Raw genomic sequence first — 16,775 nt, 5'->3', positions numbered from 1 at the left:
TCATCACAAAGATTGCTTCTTCAGATGTAAAAGGTTTAGTTTTTGTACATTTGTCACTATTGATATTTTAGGATCATGTGGTGGGATTGAGGGTTTCCATTTGATGGTTGGTGACATCATGGACTGTACGTCATTTCCCATCTGCTGTTTTTGGATTGTTATTAAAATCACACTGGCTTTTAAGTGGCACATATTTTGCTGTATAATTTATATATGAAGATTTAGAGTCAAATAGATTACATTGCCTCAATTCATCGTATGAATTATCAGATTTTAATGTATTTTGACTGCATTATCAAAGAAAGAACTAAATAATCAGTAATAGCTCTCAAGTCCAACATATCATCAGTTTGTGTGATTTCTGATCATACAGCCAAATAAAGTTGTGAACAATATTACTGAAATACAAATCTTTATTTTACTTGGAAACTTATAGAGAGGCTTTTATCATAAAAAACTGCATCCCTGAACAGCGCCATTCAAGTTTCTCTTTTTCCTACGATTGGTTTCTTTTTACATGCAGCCACCACTGTGTCACAACTGTTCATTGTTTTATGAGGCTCTGTGTCCTTCCTACTTGGGTCTCAAGCCGTGGAATGCATGACTACTCCACCAGCAAGCAGTATTCAGGAGACTATTGTGTTTTTTATGATGCTTTGGAGAGTCCAAACTATATCCATGTGGCTTTTAATCCTACATCACTTTGTGTAACTATCCTGTCTATAATACTGCCAGTCTGACCTCTCTACACCAGTTGTCTTGTACTTCAGAAGGCATTTATACGAGAATTTTGTACCTATATTAATATTTATTAGCTCAAGACACAATTGACTGCTATTTTAAGATACGCATTTTGCCTAATAAAGATGTGTCCAAGGGAAATGGATCCAAGCCAAATGTCCGGGAAATTCACATGAGGCAGATTTACATACAGTGAATCTAAGTAGAAATAATTTACTAAGTCATTGGTTATCCTGAAAATTTGCCATGGAATCTCCTCGAGCAGTGCTGGACCCGCTCAGTTATTGGATTTCATTTTATTATCTGCATATTAAGTAAATAAGGGAGTGAATCCGTTTGATCACTTCATTGTGGATTGTTGGTGTAAACACTAAATAAAATGTTTCCATCATTTCAGCTGTAGATCATTGTGTATGTAGAGAGGCTGAAAGGTGGCAAGAAAGAGAGCGAAGAAAGACTGTTAGTCAGACCGGTGGTTACAGTTCTACGAGATAACACTTGCCCCCCCCTTAAAGGAGCCAAGTGCTATCTAGTATCACAGAGGGGGTCGGCCAGCACCCTTGGAATGCGCACTGTCTGCAGAGCAGACAGTGCGCATTCTGATGATGCTCAGCAGGGGGGCCCCAGCACACCCTTCCTGCCAGCCTTTCCATACCAATGAAACCGCCATGGAAAGGCTGGCGGTGAGGGAAGTTGTTATCAGCCAGGCAGCACTGAGTTCAGCATCGCCCCGGCTGAGTAGAACATAGACTGCTGTCACCACATCGGAAACCATGTTCCTAGCAGGGACGGCAGTCCCATAGTGGGTCCGCTCTCCAGGATTGTAATTGGGCAGTCAGACTGCCCGGAGTGCGGCAGTCCGACCGTCAACGCGAGTGTGGCGGTCCTCGGACCTCCACTTTCTTAATGAGGCCCAGACTGGATGATTGGCCTGGCTTTTTCATAGTACTGTGATATGCTTAGAAAACCTCTTTTGAACTTACAGAATGCATGACATGTGTGACCATCTCAGTGTATGTAGGGCTCACTAAGCGGACTTCCTTTGATTTCTTTTCACAGCCATCGCAACAGCTCAGTTCGAAAATGCTCTGGGGAACACCTGCTGAGTGTGGTGGAACTGCTGGGGGCTGAGCGACTTCTTTCAGGCAGCAAGGATGGTACAGACATGCTTCTGCGCACGATAGTGAAGCTTGCACAAGATGCGCACCAGGACACCAGGTAGTGCTACTGGTCACTTTGGGCCATATGTACGAACACTTTTTCCCATAGACATAGAATGGGTAAAAACCTTTGCTACATCTGGCCCTTTGTGTGTTACTACATTCTACTTACTTTACCTGCACCATGTGAACCCCAATTGGCCTATTTCTGCAGAGCCATCTTGGTGAATACTTACCCAGTTAAGAAAAATAGTTGCTACCTTGATCCTGAAAATGATTCCTTGTGGACTCGAGAGTCAGTCTACATTTATTCATTTGTCATTACGATCGAGTTTGCTGAGAGGTTTTGTTTCTGATATTTGTGCCCAAGGAAGCAAGATAAATGTTAGTGTAATCGGCCACCTTCACGACTGGCCTGGACTCCCAAGATCTCCCTAGACGTACCCACACTTAGTCCTTCATATGGTTCCTGCTTGTCCCCAGTCTTTGGGATTAGGTGTGCACTGGGCTACCTCTGGGAAGCACCATAGTGTATTTCCGTTTCCTGTCCCTTGTGTAGATCAGACATTATTTATGAAGTGGGCAGTAAGTATGTAAAAGTGTGCTCCATTCTGATTTCTTAATGTATTTACTTGCACATTATTATAGCATTGTGACAGTCTTTTAATTTTTCTATTTTGTTCTGCCCTCTGATACTTCGCATCGTGACGGTAGCCTTGCCTTTGACCTTCTAGGTTGGCTAGATTTGCAGGAAGCAGCACAATCATACAAACAAACCAGGTGGTCACTCATTACCAAGAATGTGCCTCTTGAGCACCCACCTCTTTTTGTTTGTTTCTTGGACCTAGACCACTAAATGTTTTTGCTTCTATAAACATTTTAAATAAATCACTACCTCATGCGTATCACTTACAGTGGTACTACTCTGTCACAGATGGGAGGGAGCAGATCCGTCAAATAAATGAATGTACTTTTCATAGTTAGCTTCATGCATGTGAGCAGTAGCAGATTGTCCTGCATTCAGAGGACCATGCATGAGTAATTATGGAAGTTACACCTAAGCATGAGGGGCGGCTCAGCTTGCCTGGAGACATAGAATGTTAGTAGCCTCACATAAAGTCAGCTAGGTTAAATATCTGAGGCCGTATTACAAAGATGTCCCAAGTCTCATCACCGCCTCCCTCCCAGATATTGCCTTTGATCAGAGGGTGATCATTCTTTTGCAGTTTTAGGTGCCAAACTTTGGAACCAACTTACAATCAAGCTGAAAAACTACCCCCTCTTTCTCCAGCTTTCTTAAAGAACTCAAAATTTGGCATTTCGAGTCCTCCTAGTCCTTTGGCAGGTGTGCATTCTTGATTTGCAGCTCATATAACTTAGCATCTAGAATCCCATTTACTTGGGTGTCAATTGCACTTTATTTTACATGGCATTACAACATGCTCAGGTGGTGCAATGGGCATTTGTGCCCACTTCTTGCACCCCCATTTACTTTGGTATGATAAAAGGTAGCTGTTGCTTGTGTGACGTCTTCTATAATATGGATCGTGCTGGTGCACATATTGCACTGGTGCAATCACTCTGAGGCGTTCCTTCATTTAAATGGGGGTGTGGCCTCCTGCAAATGAGGAAGTATTTTGCCTTTGTGCCCATGTGACTATGGCATAGAAACGAAGAAGCTATTGGGAGGTGCATAAGGGTCACAGGGACCAAACCCAGGTATAAACCTGGAGGCAGGTGCTGTAATACACTGCACCCACCTGCTGGGGATACCCTTTCCCCTCTTCAAACAGAGGCCTGTCCAGCTCCAGTGAAAAATGGAGCCTCGGTTTCAAACCATAGCCCAGTCTTTTAATAGTGTGCTGTTAACATCACTGGTGCAAACTGTCTGAATTCGCCCTTGCTCTGATGACAGCACATTGTATGTGCAATCAGGTGCACTGCCCTGGTCTGTAGTAGGCACAACTAGACAAATGTGTGAAAAACGCAACCTGTGACCCTGCACCTAACATGTAAGTGGGCCTCTGGTGTTCAGTTCCAGAAGGTGGAAGGCTTGGTGCTGAACCCAACAATCAAGAGCTTGAGTCCTGCAAAGTTCTCTGGCACCCCTTCCTCCTGAAAGAACCCCACACAACAACCCATAGCTGAACTCTATCTTTAAATACTTGATTGTGCTCCTGTTGCCCACTGCTTTACAATGAAATGTACTAGGATGGGAGTGCCTGTCAGAAGTAATCATTCTGGGTCACAATTCACTAATAAACAAATAAATAGTAATAGTTATGGGATTTAGACTCTATAATATGTTCCCAACACTTACAATATTCTTATTCTTGAGATGGGTGGGTTGCAGGCTTTGCTTCCTTCTCCCTTGTGTTTAACACCACAACTCTGGTGCCACGGCAGATTCCCTCTGTGGATGTCCTAATTTATGTTCTCAGGTCGTTGGACTGTCCGTAACTTATATCGCCCTCCATTGTGATACCCACTTGCTTTGTATTATTCCCTTCACACCTTACCACTAACATGTGGATTAATCTATGTGAGTAGTGTAAATTTAATTTTAGAGCACACATTACAAATGAAGATTTATTTTAAGCATTCTCCAAGTTTAGCAGTGGTGATTACACAAGTCTAGTGACCCTCAACTCTCAAAATATAACATTCAGGTAACAAGAGGTAGAAATATATGTTTTGTGGCTACTCCTTTGACTCCCTCTAACACTATTGAATGTATGTTCCTGGTCCCTCTTCTACGCCTCCTAGTGTTGCCTGTCTTTCTTGTTCTAGGTATTATGGCCGGAAGATGCTTTCTGTTCTGATGCCCCATCCAAGGTTTGACGGGCTCATGGAGCGGTCAGTCTGTGCTCATGACTTGCGTGAAATTATGACCACCATTAAAAATAAAGTAAGCATTGTTTCCAAAAACATAGTTGAAGGGCTACAAAACAGCACTTCAGTGAGGCAGTGTCACATGTGCAATGTGTATCAAATGGTGAAGAACCTTCAGCACCTCATCCTAAAAGCTGTTGAAGCAACTGGAGCTATATTTAATTATTTAATGCATATACTTGGAAAGAGAAAAATGTTTCACCGGGTCTTCCAAGTTAGATGTTTCTTAATTACGAATATGGTTTCTAGGAATACAATGTGTCTGCTTCTCAGAAATCATGAGAAATAAATTGAACAAACACAATAGTGTAAGAAAAATCTGAACTATTATCCCACATAGTTATTATGGCCACAAACTTAGCGGAGTACCCTGTCTGCCAAACTGATGGTCAGCCTGCTCTTTTTAAAGTTTGATGGACTGTCATGTTTCTGATGGCAGAGCCCCTGCATGGTCTGCCAGGGAAACTCTACACCAGTGACCCTATGGAGTTAGGGGTGTCGATGTAGGTGTATCAGACCATCAGCCCTCTTTGGAATAGAAGATCTGATGTGCTTTTTGTACTGGTGGCCATTGTTGAAATACCGTAGGTGCTCTTGGCAGCTTGATATCAACCCTTAATACAATGGTGGCCAGCAATTGTATATAGTGGGTATCCGATGGCCTTCTCTGGCATATCATACTATTATACTATCATACTATTATATGGGTGATACGAAGCAGAATCTGTTCATCTTATGCATTTGAACATGTTGTTCTTGAAATAAATGACAGGCTGACGTTTAAGGACCAAACATCCTTATTTAAAGAGAAAACTAGTATATTAATAATATTTTCTGAAGAAATGCCAAGATTTTGTTTGGAATAATTATTTATGTTTACCAATAATGAAAAGCAAGTATTTGATAGAATTCTTCCGTGTTCAGAAACTGGTAAACTGATGTTTGGAGACAATGTGCTTATATGAAAACATACTTAGAACTAGTACCAGAATGATTTCAGATTTCATAAACTTTATTCAAACGCAACATACATCCATAAAACATAAAAGTTACATATGCAAAAACACAATGCTGTTAAAAATAGGATTATTAAAACACATATAAGTGCAATAAAAACAATGTACGTTTCAGTGAATGCAACGGCTGTACAATAATACATAATAAAACATCAGTAGGTAAAAGCAATAAGGACCGTACACTGAGAAGTGAGCAAGCCATCAGCTCCAAAACCCTTATGAGCGAAAAATAACATCCAAAATCACCCAACGATTTAAGTAAGCATGGTGAGAAATGGGGTTTCTGGTTAGCTAGGGTATGCACCTCAGCCAGGCAGAACCTACCCACTTTAGTCAGGGCAAAAGAGTTACACGTCCAAGATAACCCCTGCTCACCTCCTTGGTAGCTTGGCACGAGCAGTCAGGCCTAACCCGGAGGCAATGTGTAAAGCGTTTGCACAACACACACAACACACATGACGAAAAATGTACACCATAAAGTAAACACAACACTGAGCTATATAAAAATAAACTGTATTGCACAAAACATAATTAGACCAACATTACACGTTAGTAATACCCTGCTACCTTAGCAGTTGTCAGAACGTTACACAAGTTACTAATACTCTGCAGGAATACGCAGTTGTCACATTAGAACACGTAAGTACTCAGGATTCTGCAACACAAGCAATACTCAGGAATTACAGTAAGGAATCTTTGCACTAGTCAAGAATACCTCATAAATACCCCTAAAAGGAACATTAGAGAACATATCACAAGTCATAAAAATACATATCTGTTTATCATGCCCATAAAAGGAACATTAGTACACATATGTTGCATCATAAAAGCAGGTAGGAAACATATAAAAAAAAACAAGGTCCATACTAAGCTTGCAGAGACAATATATTCCTAAAAGTACCTGGTTTTATGGAGAAAAAGGCACTCCTAGTGCTTAGAAGATGAGTATGGGGACCCCCGGCACTCCTATGTGTGAAACGAGGGCCACACGGTGCTCCTGGGGAGAGGGGGGACAGCGCCCTCTCTGTGGTGTTGAAACGGGCCCATCCTGGGACCCGCGATCTTTGTGGCCCCCCCCCCGGGCCTCTAATGGCCCTCTCCCAAAGTGGCCTAAAAGTCACAAAGAATTAAGTAGCTGGGACGATCGCGCCCCTAGGGCAGTGACCGGGGGGAAGGGAACTCCCTTCCCGCCCCGTGTCCTGCGGAGTAGTGGGCAGCCGCCCTCGTCCTCGGTGCGGCTGCCGGGAATGAGGGAGGAAGCATGGCTGCCGGGAATGAGGGAGGAAGCAGGGGCCTCCGATGAGGCTTCCCTCCTGCTTCCCCACGCGGCCGCACTGTGCGCGAGCCGCTTTCCAGCCCGACCTGGGCTGTTGCGTGTGGCAGGCACCGAGGATGATGCCTGCAGGTGCCCCCGGGGTGCATCAAAAAGTGCACATCGCCCGGGGGCACGGCTGGAGCGCGCTCCTCTGTTCCTTTCTTTGGGTGCCCTGGGGCCACAAGGTGGAGCGGTGCACGCTCCCAACAGTGAAATTATCCCCGGGCTGCGGCGGTGAACTCGGGCCTCACGCAGAGCGATTCACCAAGCGCGAGGGGCTCCACGATAAGCCCGGGATGCAGCAGTGATATTTTTCCAGCCACAGAGAGTGCTCAAAGCAGCGCGGGGGACACAATAGAGATCCCGGGGGTGCAGTGGTGCTTTTGGTAATAGCAAGAAGCGCTTTTGAAAGCGCTAGGGGCCAATCATGAAGTAAGGCACTCTCCAGAGTGCTTTCACGCAAAATCCCACTACGCTGGAGCACTCTCCGTGCTCTAAATAATTACAGGGGTAAGGGGCCACGGCACCCTGCCGCTGGGAACAGTGGAAGCCAAGAGGGGCACAAGGCTGGTGGGCCCAACTACAGGCCAGCACAAGGATGCAGATGGTGGCAGTTCCTCCTAGTGACCAGGGAGGTCATAGGTCAGCACAGTAGCAGCAGTCCAAGGTGGTTTCCTGGTGAGTCCATTCGTCATCGTCCTGTGTCCAGTTTCAAGTCCCAAGAATGTTCAAATTGTGGGGAAAATTCCCCTGTACTTATACTAGGTTTACAGTGTGTTTTACAATGGGGAGAGAGGGGGTTCCAACCAGTTACAACTGGTTCTGGGAGTGCCCATTCTCTCCTCCAGCACAGGCTCCAAACATCAGTGGGGGGGTAAACGACCCTATTGTGTGAGGCCAGGGCACAGCCTTTACAAATGCAGGTGTGCCCCGCCTCTCCCTTCTCTCAGCCCAGGAAGGCTTTACAATATGTAGATGCACCTCTGTGACACCTCCACCCTCCCTGTGTTCAGGCTGTCTGAGACGTATGCACAAAGCCCCAACTGTTACGCGCCTTCACTGCAGCTTTTAAAAACAAACCCATGTGCAGGACAGTTTCACAATCAGATAATTGCAGTATGAACTAGAGGGCTAATCTCACCTGTCCAGCCTATCTGCATAGGTTGTCTGTTGAGTTGTTAAAAAGACACATCTGTAGGACTGTTGCCTACATGTTTTCTTGTTATTTCTAAACTGCTGCTTCACTCAGGGCCGTCTTTAGCACTGGTGGTGCCCTGTGCGACAGTCTGTTTTGGCGCCCCCCATCCCATGACCACCTCCTCGGATTCCCTCACTACCACCTGGCAAAAGTGCTCCTCATCTCTTCATAGCCCCCCTTTCATTTGTTTTATATCACTTGTAAAGGCTGGTTTTACTAATCCATCCAGCTATCCACATAAAATATAATTTTGTTCTTTGCAGCAGGCATATTAACACTCTACGCTACTTTATGGTGAGTCAAAGCTGCTGCTAGGCAAAACTTCCATCTCTCTCCCTAGTAAGAACATTAATCACAAGAGTTACCTTGACATTTTGAATTGCTTTCTGAAGGCTGGACGCACAAGAAACTTTTCAGCAGGTGCTTTTAAATGACAAGTATACTAAGTTATTGCTAAACACAGCGCCCCCCGGAGGTCAGCGCCCCCCAATCCAGGTCAGCACCCGATACGGCTGCACTGTTCGCACCGCCCTAAAGCCGTGCCTGTCTGGAGTGCTGTTGTGTTCTTTTGCTCAGGTTAGCTGATGGCTTACTTTGGGCTTTGTTCAGTTGTAGCCCTCATTCCGCGGTCAGTCCATCTTCATTCACCAGCATTTAGCATTCCTGCCCTTTAACTGAGAGCCCGGGAACAAAACTTCTGTTTCTCTGTGAAACTCCGTGCCGTCTACATCACGAACATTAAAGACTAGAATGGTAATTCATGCTCAATTAGGGAGATTTATTGCTGATGTTATTTACTTGAGTCCGTAGTGCACTGGCAAACGCTGGCTTGTATTTCATCACTCATTCAGCGGCATGTTCTATTAAGGACACTTTTTTGACATTACAACTGACCCAGCCTAAAATACTTTGGTGATCACTAATGTAATCTTAACTGATGTGGTCACTATTGCAAAAACAATATTATTTGATATTTTTGCTCTTAACCCTCTCAAAATTGAATCACACCAAGTTGCCCTAATTTGTTTCTAGAAAGACTTCTTAGCAGGTGTTAGATTGATCTAACGTGATATGTGCGTTTTGCACACTGGTTTTAATCAAGTATACTGATATATAGTGAGTGAAACAGAGGTAAGCGCAGAGTGTGTTTTTTGTGTTAACAGGAGAGAGTAGTACATACTGTCCAGTAGCCGAATTGCGGACTGTGACTGTGAAACCTCTGCACAAATCCTGACTTCCCCACTTACCCAAACTATGTGATTATATGCACATCACTTTGTATCATTTTGCCTCTTTGAGCAACAGATTTCGGAACACAAATAATGATTTAAACTCAGATTGTGACCTCTACAAAAATGAAATCCTCGATTTTGTATATGGTTTAAAAGACCATAGTGTTGCTGCATATGTAAAAACAATATTGCTTGTTGTTCTTTAACAATGCTGCTTTTTAATGCTTCTGCTACTTTGTATTTATCACTCCTATGTCTCTGTCATGGCCTCAATGTTGTGTTACTATATATATATATACATGTTCGATGGCATGTGTAGCTGCAGATACACATGCTGTGCATTATCCTGCCATCTACCTTTGGGCTCGGAGTGTTACAAGTTGTTTTTCTGCGAAGAAGTCTTTTCGAGTCACGAGACCGAGGGACTCCTCCCTTTCGGCTCCATTGCGCATGGGCGTCGACTCCATCTTAGATTGTTTTCTTTCCGCCATCGGGTTCGGACGTGTTCCTCTACGCTCCGTGTTTCGGTTCGGAAAAGATAGTTATACATCGGAAAATTCGACGGTATTGTTTGCGCTCGGTACCGGGTTAGTGCTAGCACATCGACACCGAAGAAAGAAAAATTCCGGCAGCCCTTCGGGGTTTCCACGCCTCGGCGGGGCCTAGTCGGCCCGACCGTGTCCACCTTCAACGCTCATGGACCAGACCCCCTTCCGCTTCTGCCCCAACTGCCACGCAAAGTATCCTTATACAGATCAACACTTGGTCTGTAATCTGTGTTTGTCCCCCGAACACAAAGAGGATACTTGCGAGGCCTGTCGGGCATTTCGATCCAAGAAGACACTGCGGGATCGAAGAGCTTGAAGACTCCAGATGGCGTCGACACCAGCAGGACACACCGACGTCGAGGAAGAGGAGACATTCTCCATTCCAGATTCGGACTCGGACGAGTCCGAGAGTGAGCAGCCGAAGACTCAGCAAACTGTGAGTAAACCAGCCCCGGCGAAAGCCCAGTCGAAGATATTGAAGGCCGAGGGGATGCCACCGCCAACAGGCCATGGCTTTACCTGAAAACACGGTGACCAAACATCGGCACCGAAAAAAGGCCTCCCAGCAGCCGAAGACATCCGACTCCGGTCGAGATACCGGCTCCGAAAAAACTCAGCTTCGAGATTCCAGATCCGAAAGGACTCGGCACCGAGAGCTCGGTAAATCTCAAGTCAAAAAGGTTTCCTCGGAGCCGAAAAAGACTGTCGAGAAAATTTCGATACCAAAACATTCTTCGTCGGAGCCGAAACAAAGCTCCTATACAGAAGAACAAGGCCTTTCCACACAATTACAAGGCCATCGATTCGAACAAGAGTTGGGCATGGAAGAACCGGACCATACCCAAAGAAGGCTCCATATCCAAAAGGACATGGGGAAAATTAGAACTCTTCCTCCAATCAAGATGAAGCGGAAGCTCGCATTTCAAGAGGTGGAAATGCAGCCTAAGGCAAAAGTGGCAAAAGACAAAACTCCACCACAGGTTTCGCCACAACAATCACCAAGACATTTGCCACATATGTCTCTGGTAGCAACACCCCCAATGATGTAGTCACCAACGCACACAGGGATGAGTCAAGATGACCCGGATGCATGGGATTTGTATGATGCACCGGTCTCTGACAATAGTCCCGATTGTTACCCGGCAAGACCTTCACCACCTGAAGACAGTACTGCTTACATGCAAGTGGTTTCCAGGGCAGCTACATTTCATAATGTAGCATTGCATGCAGAGCCCATAGAAGATGACTTCTTGTTCAACACCTTGTCATCTACGCACAGCCAATACCAAAGCTTGCCAATGCTGCCAGGCATGTTAAAACACGCTAAACAGGTGTTTCAAGACCCAGTCAAAGGCAGAGCTATCACGCCTAGGGTGGAGAAGAAATATAAACCTCCTCCTACTGACCCGGTGTACATCACACAACAGTTAACTCCAGACTCAGTGGTGGTAGGAGCAGCCCGAAAAAGGGCGAACTCTCAAACTTCTGGAGACGCACCACCGCCGACAAAGAAAGTCGGAAATTCGATGCTGCAGGCAAAAGGGTGGCAGCACAGGCAGCCAACCAATGGCGAATTGCCAATTCACAGGCACTTCTAGCAAGATACGACAGGGCACATTGGGATGAAATGCAACATCTCATCCGACACCTTCCCAAAGAGTTCCAGAAACGTGCCCAACAGGTTGTCGAGGAGGGCCAAAGTATCTCCAACAACCAAATAAGATCGGCCATGGACTCAGCAGACACAGCGGCCAGAACAATAAACACGGCGGTAACCATTCGGAGACACGCATGGCTACGAACCTCCGGATTCAAGCCCAAAATTCAACAAGCAATGCTAAATATGCCATTCAATGAACAACAACTATTTGGGCCGGAAGTGGATACAGCGATAGACAAACTGAAAAAGGACACTGACACGGCCAAAGCCATGGGCGCGCTCTACTCCCCACAGAGCAGAGGCACTTTTAGGAAGACCCACTTTAGAGGGGGGTTTCGGGCCCAGACCACAGAGCCTTCCACCTCACAAGTCAGACCCACATATCAGGGCCAATATCAGAGAGGAGGTTTTCGAGGACAATATAGGGGTGGACAGTTCCCTAAAACAAGAGGGAAATTCCAGAGCCCAAAAACCACACAAACAAAGCAGTGACTTCAACGTCACAAACCCCACCACACAACACCAGTGGGGGGGAGACTCACAGATTATTACCACAATTGGGAACTACGGACGCGTGGGTTCTAACCATTATCCAACATGGTTATTGCATAGAATTCCTACATTTGCCACCAGATGTGCCTCCAAGAGCACACCACATGTCCAAACAACACTTAGATCTGTTACAACTAGAAGTCCAAGCATTGTTACAAAAACAAGCAATAGAACTAGTACCCAACCATCAAAAAGGAACAGGTGTTTACTCCCTGTATTTCCTAATTCCAAAAAAGGACAAAACACTGAGACCCATATTAGACCTCAGAACACTAAGGGGGTCATTCCGACCCTGGCGGTCCATGACCGCCAGGGCCGGGGACCGTGGAAGCACCGCCAACAGGCTGGCGGTGCTTCCTGGCCAATTCTGACCACGGCGGTAAAGCCGCGGTCAGAAAAGGGGAACCGGCGGTTTCCCGCCGGTTTTCCCCTGGCCAAAGGAATCCTCCTTGCAGCGCCGCCATGGGGATTCCGACCCCCTTCCTGCCAGCCTAAACCGCCAGGAAGAGGCTGGCGGGAACGGGTGTCATGGGGCCCCCTAACAGGGCCCCATAAAGATTTTCAGTGTCTGCTTGGCAGACACTGAAAATCGCGACGGGTGCCACTGCACCCGTCGCACCGCAGTAAATCCGCCGGCTCCATTCGGAGCCGGCTTCATCTTTGCTGGGGCTTTCCCGCTGGGCCGGCGGGCGATCTTTTGCAGATTGCCCGCCGGCCCAGCGGGAAAGTCGGAATGTCCCCCGCGGTCATCTGACCGCGGGGCGGTGTTCGGGCGGTTACCGCCGGGGTCGGAATGACCCCCTAAATCTTTACATCAAATCAGATCACTTTCACATGGTGACACTTCAAGACGTGATCCCCTTACTCAAACAACAGGACTACATGTCAACATTAGATCTCAAGGATGCTTATTTCCACATACCCATACATCCTTCCCACAGGAAATACTTAAGGTTTGTAATCCAAGGCGTGCATTACCAATTCAAAGTCTTACCGTTCGGCATAACAACAGCCCCAAGAGTATTCACAAAATGCCTTGCGGTAGTAGCTGCTAACATCAGGAGGCAGCACATGCACGTATTCCCTTACTTAGACGATTGGTTAATAAAAACCAGCACTCAGCAACAGTGTCTTCTACACACAAAATACGTTATAGAAACCCTTCACAAACTAGGGTTCTCTATAAACTACCAAAAATCACATCTACAACCGTGTCAAATACAACAGTACTTAGGAGCAACAATCAACACAGAAAAAGGGATTGCCACTCCAAGTCCACAAAGGGTACAAGCCTTCCAAAATGTAATACTAAACATGCACCCAAACCAACACTATCAAGTGAGGTTTGTGATGAAACTCCTAGGCATGATGTCTTCATGCATAGCCATTGTCCCAAACGCAAGACTACACATGCGTCCCTTACAACAATGTCTAGCAACACAATGGACACAAGCACATGGTGAACTTCAAGATCTAGTGTTGATAGACCGCCAAACACACTCCTCGCTTCAATGGTGGAATCCTATAAATTTAAACCAAGGGCGGCCATTGGAAGACCCAGTGCCTCAATACGTGATCACGACAGATGCTTCCATGATAGGGTGGGGAGCACACCTCAACCAGCACAGTATACAGGGACAATGGGACGTTCAACAAAGGCAACTGCATATAAATCATCTAGAGCTGTTAGCAGTGTTTCTAGCATTGAAAGCATTTCAACCGCTAATAGCCCACAAACACATTCTTGTCAAAACAGACAACATGACAACAATGTATTACCTAAACAAACAGGGAGGGACACACTCATCACAACTGTGTCTCTTAGCACAAAAGATTTGGCATTGGGCGATTCACAATCACATTCGCCTAATAGCACAGTACATCCCAGGGATTCAAAACCAGTTAGCCGACAATCTCAGTCGAGAGCACCAACAAACACACAAATGGGAAATTCATCCCCAGATACTACAAACTTACTTTCAACACTGGGGAATACCTGAAATAGACCTATTTGCAACAAAAGAAAACACAAAATGCCAAAACTTTGCGTCCAGGTATCCACACCCTCAGTCCAAGGGCAATGCGTTATGGATGAGTTGGTCAGGGGTATTTGCCTACGCTTTTCCCCCTCTCCCACTCCTTCCTTATCTTGTAAACAAATTGAGTCAAAACAGACTCAAACTAATACTGATAGCACCAACCTGGGCTCGCCAACCATGGTACACAACACTACTAGACCTGTCAGTAGTACCTCATATCAAACTACCAAACAGACTAGATCTGTTAACTCAACACAAGCAACAGATCAGACATCCGAATCCAGCATCGCTCAATCTAGCAATCTGGCTCCTGAAGTCCTAGAGTTTGGACATTTAGACCTTACACAAGAATGTATGGAGGTCATTAAGCAAGCTAGGAAACCTACTACAAAACATTGTTACGCAAACAAATGGAAAATATTTGTTTATTACTGCCATAATAATCAAATTCAACCACTACATGCTTCTGCAAAAAACATTGTAAGCTATTTATTACACTTACAAAAATCAAATCTAGCATTTTCTTCTATCAAAATACATCTCACAGCAACATCTGCCTATCTGCAGATTACACATTCAACATCACTCTTTAGAATCCCAGTCATCGAAGCATTTATGGAGGGTTTAAAAAGAATCATACCCCCAAGAACACCACCAGTTCCCTCGTGGAACCTCAATATTGTATTAACACGACTCATGGGTACACCATTTGAACCCATGCACTCTTGTGACATGCAATACTTAACCTGGAAAGTAGCCTTCCTAATAGCTATCACATCTCTTAGAAGAGTAAGCGAAATACAAGCATTCACTATACAAGAACAACCCTTTATACAAATACATGAACATAAAGTGGTTCTCTGTACAAATCCAAAGTTCTTACCAAAAGTTATATCACCGTTCCACCTAAACCAAATAGTGAAACTCCCGGTCTTTTTTCCACAACCAGACTCAGTAGCCGAAAGAGCCTTACATACATTAGACATCAAAAGAGCTCTAATGTATTACATTGATAGAACAAAACTATTTTGCAAGACAAAACAATTGTTTGTAGCCTTCCAAAAACCTCATGCAGGAAATCCAATATCCAAACAAGGCATTGCCAGATGGATAGTGAAATGTATTCAGACCTGCTATATTAAAGCAAAAAGAGATTTGCCTATTACGCCAAAGGCGCACTCCACTAGAAAGAAAGGCGCCACAATGGCCTTTCTAGGAAATATACCTATGACAGAAATCTGTAAGGCAGCCACATGGTCTACGCCTCATACATTCACAAAACATTACTGTGTTGATGTGTTAACAACACAACAAGCCACAGTAGGACAGGCTTTATTACGAACATTTCAAACAACTTCAACTCCTACAGGCTAAGCCACTGCTTTTGGGGAGATAACTGCTTACTAGTCTATGCACAGCATGTGTATCTGCAGCTACACATGCCATCGAACGGAAGATGTCACTTACCCAGTGTACATCTGTTTGTGGCATGAGACGCTGCAGATTCACATGCGCCCTCCCGCCTCCCCGGGAGCCTGTAGCCGTTATAAGTTGATGAAACTTGTACATTTGTAAATTTGTAAATATATACTTTTTTTTATACACATTATGTACATACATACTCACTCCATTGCATGGACACTTTTACTATATACACAACTCCTACCTCACCCTCTGCGGGGAAAACAATCTAAGATGGAGTCGACACCCATGCGCAATGGAGCCGAAAGGGAGGAGTCCCTCGGTCTCGTGACTCGAAAAGACTTCTTCGAAGAAAAACAACTTGTAACACTCCGAGCCCAACACTAGATGGCAGGATAATGCACAGCATGTGAATCTGCAGCGTCTCATGCCACGAACAGATGTACACTGGGTAAGTGTCATTTTCCATATAATATAAAACACTTGTCCCTGCATTTGCCGATATCTACCACCAACGAGCCGGTGCTGGGCAAGCAGGACCCGCTATAAATCAAAGTTCCTTCGTTTTTCCACTCCAGAAGAAAGGCCGCACTCCAGAAAGCTGCTTTACTTAAAGATGTTTATTAAAAAATGCTCACGCGTATCGAACAACTCGGTCTTCGTCAGAGCGCATATGGTTGAAGAACATATTGCCACATTTGAAGACATAGCACCAGCTCTAAACCATAAACATAAAAGAAATCCATTAAAAAACGTAATTTCGTTGTCCTCAAAACAAACATCATAATAACATATTATTAGTATTAGACTGCAATAGAATTATTGACACATAAATCTTTTAACAATTATAAGAGAAAACAACTTTGCATTTGCGGAAAATACTGCTAATCGAGTTTTTCATAATCTCTTTTGCCCAAAAGGTTCCACTAAGAAAACCTACATTCATAGTCCCGCCAAGTGGCATAACTGTCGTATTACATCGAGTAGGCAATCAACAGGT

The 16,775-nt window shown here is 44.9% G+C and overlaps 1 protein-coding gene across 5 annotated transcripts in view; it reads left to right on the top strand.

Moving 5' to 3' along the window:
• The window catches only part of TOGARAM2 (TOG array regulator of axonemal microtubules 2), a 447,421-nt gene that overhangs the window by 373,797 nt on the left and 56,849 nt on the right, over positions 1-16,775 (top strand). For all 5 annotated transcript variants that reach the window (XM_069236205.1, XM_069236204.1, XM_069236208.1 and 2 more), the window contains 2 exons: positions 1,801-1,959; positions 4,692-4,809. In XM_069236205.1, coding sequence (XP_069092306.1) covers positions 1,801-1,959; positions 4,692-4,809 — 277 coding nt within the window. The remainder of the gene's footprint in view (positions 1-1,800; positions 1,960-4,691; positions 4,810-16,775) is intronic.

Source organism: Pleurodeles waltl, chromosome 5 (assembly GCF_031143425.1).
Source record: "Pleurodeles waltl isolate 20211129_DDA chromosome 5, aPleWal1.hap1.20221129, whole genome shotgun sequence".
In the NCBI taxonomy this organism is placed as follows: domain Eukaryota; kingdom Metazoa; phylum Chordata; class Amphibia; order Caudata; family Salamandridae; genus Pleurodeles; species Pleurodeles waltl.
The sequence above is the reverse complement of the archived record's forward strand: the minus strand, read 5'-3'. Positions and strand labels throughout refer to the sequence as shown.